At 37.9% G+C, this 7,277-nt stretch overlaps 1 protein-coding gene across 2 annotated transcripts in view; it reads right to left on the bottom strand.

Annotated features, from left to right (window-relative positions):
* TCERG1 (transcription elongation regulator 1) overlaps positions 1–7,277 on the bottom strand; it is an 80,495-nt gene that overhangs the window by 16,658 nt on the left and 56,560 nt on the right. For both annotated transcript variants that reach the window (XM_006874508.1, XM_006874507.1), the window contains one exon: positions 4,026–4,144. In XM_006874508.1, the coding sequence (XP_006874570.1) occupies positions 4,026–4,144 (119 nt within the window). The remainder of the gene's footprint in view (positions 1–4,025; positions 4,145–7,277) is intronic.

The raw sequence follows: 7,277 nt of genomic DNA on the forward strand, positions 1-7,277 counted from the left end.
TTCAGACTGAAGCTGAAGAAAATGAAAAATCCAGGAGAGACAAAACATGACCTTGAACATACCTGCCTGATTTTATAGATCATCTCAATAGCAGATCTGATGCAGTGAATGTTGTTGTTGTTAACTGCCAGAGTCGGTACCAACCCATAACGACATTATGCACAGAACGAAACACTGCCTGATCCTGGTCCAACCTCACTACTGTTGCCACACTTGAGTCCATCGATGCTGCCACTTGGCCAAATCCATATCATTGTGGGTCTTCCTCTTTTTCTCTGACCCTTCACCTTACCAAACATGATATCCTTTCTCCAGCGACTGATCCTTCCTGACAATATGTCCAAAGTACAAGAGACGAAGTTTGGGCATCTTGGCCTCTAAGAAGCACTCTGGTTGCACTTCCTCCAAAACGGATCTATTGGTTCTTTTGGCAGCCCATGGCACTTTCAATATTCTTCTCCTACACCATAACTCAAAGGCATCAATTCTTCCACGGTCTTCCTTATTCACTATCCAACTTTCACATGCATATGAGGTCATTGAAAATACCACGGCTTGGGTCAGGCTCACCTTAGTCCTCAAGGTGACATCCTTGCTCTTCAATACCTTTCTTAATTTTAAACCATTCAGTGTTCCTATGTTCTGTTCGAACAACTGCCTCTTGGTCCAGGTACAGATTCCTCATGAGCACAATTAAGAGTTCAGGAATATTCATACTTCGCAATGTTGTCCACAGCTTGTGATGATATACACAATCAAAAGCCTTTGCATAGTCAATAAAGCACAGGTAAATATCTTTCTGATAATCTCTGCTATCAGCCAAGACCCATCTGACATCAGCAATGATATCCCTCGTTCCACTGCCTCTTCTGAATCCGGCTTGAACCTTTGGGAAGTTTTTGGTCAATGTATGATTGCAGCCATTTCTGTATTACCTTTAGCAAAACTTTACTCGCATGGGATATCAAAGAGATTGATGATTTCTGCATCCTGTTGGGTCACCTCTCTTTGGAATGCACACAAATATGGATCTCTTCCAATCAGTCGGCCAGATAGTTGTCTTCCAAATCTCTTGGCATAGATGAGTGCCTCCTGTGCCGCCTCACTTTCTTGAAAGATTTCAGTTTTGATTCCATCAATTCCTGGTGCCTTGTTCTTTGCCAGTTCCATCAATGCACCTAGGACTTCCTCCTTCAGAATCATTGGCTCTTGATCATATGCTACCTCTTGAAATGGTTGAACAATAACCATTTCCTTTTGGTACAGTAACTCTGTGTATTCCTTCCATCTTCTCTGATGCTTTCTACATCATTCAGTAATTTGCCCAGAGAATCTTTCAATAACGAAAGTCTAGGCTTGAATTTTTTTTCAGTTCCCCCAGCTTCAGAAATGCTGAGCGTATTCTTCCTTTTTGGTTTTCTGATTACAGATCTTTTCAAATTTTGTTTTAAGATTTGGCTTTATCTTCTTGAGCTGATCTTGAAATTTTCTGTTCAGGTCTTACTCCTCCTCATTTCTTCCATTTGCTTTAGCATTTCTACACAAGAGCAAGTTTCAGTGTCTCTTCTGACATCCATTTTGGCCTTTTCCTTCTTTCTTGTCTTCTCAATGATTTTCTGCTCTCTTCATGTATGATGATCTTGAATGTCATGCCACAACTCTTCTGGTCTTCGGTCTTTAGTGTTTAATGTATCAAATCTGTTTTTCAGATGATCTCTAAATTCAGGTGGGATATATTCAAGGTCATATTTTGTGGACTTTGTTTTCATTTTCTTCAGTTTCAGTTTGAATTTGCATATGAATAACTGATGGTCTGTTCCACAGTCTGCCACTGGCTTTGTTTTCACTGATATGGAGCTTTTCCATCGTCTCTTTCTGCAGATGTAGTAAATTTGATTTCTATGTATTCCAGCAGGCAAGGTCCATGTGACACACTGGATACCAAAGTCCAAAGACCAGAAGAGTTGTGGAATGACATCAAGAACATCATACAGGAAGCAAAAGGTCACTAAGAAGACAAGAAAGAAGGAAAAGACCAAAATAGATGGCAGAAGAGACTCTAAAATTTGCTCTCCAGCGTAGCAGATGCTAAAGCAAATGGAAGAAGTGAGGAAGCACAAGAACTAAACAGAAAATTTCAAAGGTCAGCTTGAGAAGACAAAGCTAAATATAATGAAATGTGGAAATTGTCAATTCCTGGAGCCTATTTTTCAGCAATACCCTTAGCACCATCAGCTCTTGACCATATGTTACCTACTGAAATGACTGAACAGCGACCATTTCTTTTGGTACAGTCATGCTGTATACCTTCCATCTTCTTTTGATGCTTTGAGTCATTCAACATTTTGCCCATACATATTCTTTCAATACTTTCCCGTATTTCAGTACTACAAGTTGAGACTTGAATATTATTTCATTTCTTTAAACTTGAGAAATGCTGAGTATGTTTTCCCCTTTTGGTTTTTGAATTAGAGGTCATTGCACATTTCATTATAATTGACTGTCTTCTTGAACTGCCCTTTGAAAATTTCTATTCAGCTTTTCCTTTATTTCTTGCTGCAGGCCAAGTTTCATTTTGATCTTTCTTTCCTGTTTTTCAAATGACCTTTGGCTTTCTCCCTGTATGATGTTTTGACATACGTTCTTGATGTCATCCCCCAGTTCTTCTGGTTTTCAGTCATTAATACTAACGCATCAATTCTGTTCTTGAAATGATCTCTAAATTTAGATGGGACATGCTCAAGGTCTTATTTCAATTTTTCTCACTTGCAGTCTGAACTTACATACAAGTGAGCAACTGATGGTCTGTTCAACAATCTGCCTGTGTGGCCTTGTTTTGGCTGATTATATACAGTATTTCCAAAGTGACATCCTACATATATCAAGTCACTTAGATTCTTGCGTATTCCATCTGCTAAGGTCCATGCGTATGTACCTGCAATGCATAAGTCATTGGTTTTGCAAATTCTATCATGTGATCTCCAGAATCCTTTCTATCAGCATGGCCTTATTTTTCAAGTATTGATCCTTCTTCTGTTTCCAACCTTTGCATTCCAATCACCAGTATTTATCAGTACCTCTTGATTATATCTGATCAATTTCAGATTGAAGAAGTTGGTAGAATTTTTCAACTTCATTATCATTGGCTTTAGTGGTTGGTGAACATATTTGAGCAACAGTGTTATTAACTGGTCTTCCATGTAGGCATACAGATACTGTTCTATCATAGAATAGATATTGAAATGTTCTTTTTGATGATAAATATTAAGCCATTTCTCTTGAATTTGTTGTTCCCAGCAAGTAAACCATGACTGATTGATTCAAGATTGCCCTAAACTATACTGTCCATTTCAGCTCATTAATGGCAAGGATAGTGAGCTCCATCCAGTTTTCCTAAAATCATACTTTATACATTCCATGTTCCAATTCGTGATGGAAGTTTACAGCTGTTTCTCCTTATTTTGAGATGTGCCTCATCAACAAATAAAAGTCTGAAAACGTTACTTCATTTGTGTTATCCCTGTCAACTCTACTTTCAGGAGATAGCTCTTCCCAAAGTCCTTATTTTGAATACTTTCCAACTTGAGGGACTCATGTTTTGGCACTGTATATTGACAATATTCTAATGCTCCTTATAATGTTTTCATCTTCTGGCACTACATCTGACAATGTTCTGTTGCTATTCATAAAGTTTTCAGGGGCTAACCATCCTGAAGTAGTCTGCCTCTCCTTCTTCCTAGTCTGTCTTAGTCTAGAAGCTCTGCTGAAATCTATCCATCATGAGTGGCCCTGTTGGTATTGAAACTAGCAGTGCATTGCACTGAGCACCCCAGCAACACACAAGACAAACTGACAGAGAAGTGGTGGAAGAATCAAAGTTAAAGACAGATAATTAACTAACTGTCCAAATATTAAAGTTTTCTATATAAATATGCACACACACGTTTATTTTCTTTAAATCTTGATTGATGTTAGGAGACAATATATACAATAATGTTCATATTTTATCATAATGAACCACATACCTTGGATTAAACTTTGCTTCTTCCATCATTTTTTTGAAATCTTCCTTGGCTTGCATTATTTTGTTTTTCTTTTCCCTCCGTTCTTCCTCTGCCCTGGTCTTTACATACTGATCAAACACCTATCACATAAAAAAAAATCAAATTTTCAAGTTAATCATTTATATAGATATTTTAACTCCAAAATCTAATAGGAAAAATACATTAATGATAGATAACCTAATTAAATGCAGACTGCCTATAGCATGTTTCATTTCAAAGCTTCAGTTGACAGCCCTCTCCTTAGATTTCTAGAATACAGGTTTACTGCATAAATGTCAAGCAGTTTAGAAATACATAAGCAAACTCAGTCTTCCATAATACTTTCCCATTTATACAGAAAATTAACAATATGGAAATTTATCATTTTTTCCCCAAGCTTAAGACACAATCATTTACACCAATATAAAGGCCATTCTTTCCATCTATTTTCCCTAATTATTAAATACAAAGAGGATAAAACTAAACAAACAAATTCATCTACCTCCCACCTACACCAGACCCAAATAAAGTAACAATGGAAGGACTTTTTTTAAAATCAAAAACCAACAAGGACAAGGAAAAGGGAGGAAAAAATACTAGCAATTCTTAAATTTTATTAGCAGATGGGTAACCAAATTGACAGGTATGGAAAAATTGAATGTAACCAGCAATCAGTAGAACACAGTAACTATATTGTTGTACTAGAGAATCTTCATATAGCTCAGCACTTAAAGCACTAAATAATCACGAAACTGGAGCGTGGGATTCAGCTACAATGGGGATTAACTGTTGAAAGGTTGTTTGAGACAGTTAAATGCCTAGACACCCATCCACCCTTAATGTTATCTGAGACACTACCAGTCCACATCCTCAGTAAAAGCAAGTTGTTATTCTGTAGAGCAAGGGTTGGCAAGCCACAGCTTGTCACTCGTTTTTGTAGTCGCAAAGTGGTATTTACATTTTTAAAAGGCTAAAATAAGTAACAGAATATTTCATGACACATGAAAATTAAACAAAATTCAGATTTCAGTGTCTATACTAGGTCACAACCATACCCATTCCTTTACATGTGTCTAAGACTGCTTTCAAGGCGGTCCGGTTGCTCAACAGTTACGCACTCAGCATCAAACCATAAGACTAGCAGTTTGAAGCCACCAGTGGCTCCACAGGACAAACACCTGATGATTAGCTTCTGTAAAGACTGTTGTTGCTAAGTGCTATAAGAAGAGTAGGTTCTGACGTATAGCAACCCTGTATAAGACTTCCAAGGAGTGGGCTGTTAGATTTGAACTGACCCTGAGGTTTGCTTATCCTACAGTGCCACACCAGGACTTTAGAGATTACTGCTTATGAAAATCTAAGGGGCAACAGTTCTACTCATCACACAGGGTCACCACTGACGCAACAGCACACAACAACCTGGCTGCTTTCACAGTAAAACAGACATGTGCACAGTTCTAACAGAAACTACATGGCCCACAAAACCTAACATATTTCTTAAATGACCATTTACACAGTCTTGTTAACGCCTCCATTAGAACAAAAAACGAAGTGTGTCTAGGTTGAGGCAACATGAATTGAGAATGTGGTTAACAATATGAGAATACAGGGATTAAGCAAACATTTAAATACCAAATGTTAAAACAATACTATCACAACGAAAGCAGCAAGCCAATGACTTCTGGGGGAAACTAATGGAATCTGCATAGTCAGCCTCAAATATACTGGCTTCAGGGCACCCTCAGCAAATTAACCCAGTTAAATCACTCTATAGCAGTATTTCTCAGCCACAACACTACTAACATTCTGGGTCTGATAATTCTATGCTGGGGGCAGGGTTACCCTTTGGCAGCATCCCTGGTCTCTATCCACATTCTGCTCAACAAGACCCAGAGGGTCCAACATTTTAGGAAATGCTCCAACAAGAAAAACAGGCCCCAAGTAGAAAACAGTCAGTGGAAAATAGTGACTATGCACGAAGTTGAAAATTTCACAACAAAAAATTAACAACCTTATACACAGACCACTGCAATCATGAAACCAGAAAAGCATTCAAACAATAAAAAGGAATGCTCATAAATTTTAATAAGATAGCAGAAACATAAACATGGGAAAATTCACCCAGAAAGTCAGAAAAACATAGATTTATAGAAAACAAAAAAGATCTGAAAATTTGAAGGCCAACCCAAGAGGGCAAATTCCACACCAGAATTGAACAATTAAAAGAAACTATCAGAAGCAAACCAAAAACCAACGCAAGAAAATCAAGAATGTTGAGTGTCCAGACTGAAAAAGGTCATCACCAAATATCCAACATAATGGACCCTTCCTTCAATCGAGACATATATCACAAAAAAATTTCCTAACAGTAAGGACAAAGGGAAGACCCTATATGCTTACAAAGAATAGAAAATATGCAGATCCACATACAAAGGAACAGGAGGCAATGGCACGGCTTAAAAAACATACAAAACTAGAAGTAAAGCAATGCGTTCCAAATCCTAAAAGAAAAGTCAAGAATAACTGCTCAACAGGTATGGGGACAATCAAGTCAAGAAAGAATTAAATCAGAGAGCTCTGAAGTGCTCTGAAGTGCTTTGATTTCTTCTAACATAGCTTATGCAACCATTTGGTGTTTTAAATACATACATGAACATCTCTGGAGAAAAAAATTAAACCTAAAAAAAGTTTAACATATCTATCCAACTCAACCTTTAAAAGCTATGCAGAAATAGCTTAAATTAGCCAGTCCACTGCTAGACATGTAGTTTATTTTCAGTACCATCTAAATAGAACACTTCAGTATGATTTAACTCAAAAAGTAGTGACAGTAGGGTCCTAATTCATGCATGCATGGGTTAATTTAAAAAAACAAAAAAACAAAAAAAACACCCCAACAATAGCACATTTAAACATGGGTGCAATAATTGCTGCAGACAAGTTAGTTCTCAGCAATAAACTCATCTTGTTGTTGTTGTTGTTGTCAGGTGCCATCAAGTTGGAACCGACTCATAGCGACCCCATGCACAGCAGAACGAAACAATGTCCGATCCTGACATCACCAATGATGTCACCTGGCTGATCCATCTCGTTGGGGGTCTTCCTCTTTATCTCTGACCCTCCACCTTACCCAGCAGGACATCCTTCTCCAGTGACTGTTCTCTCCGGACAATGTGTCCAAAGTATGAGAGACGAAGCCTAGCCATCTTGGCCTCCAAGGAGCACTCTGGTTGT

The sequence above is a fragment of the Chrysochloris asiatica genome, unplaced genomic scaffold (genome assembly GCF_000296735.1).
Source record: "Chrysochloris asiatica unplaced genomic scaffold, ChrAsi1.0 scaffold00280, whole genome shotgun sequence".
Taxonomy (NCBI): Eukaryota; Metazoa; Chordata; class Mammalia; order Afrosoricida; family Chrysochloridae; genus Chrysochloris; species Chrysochloris asiatica.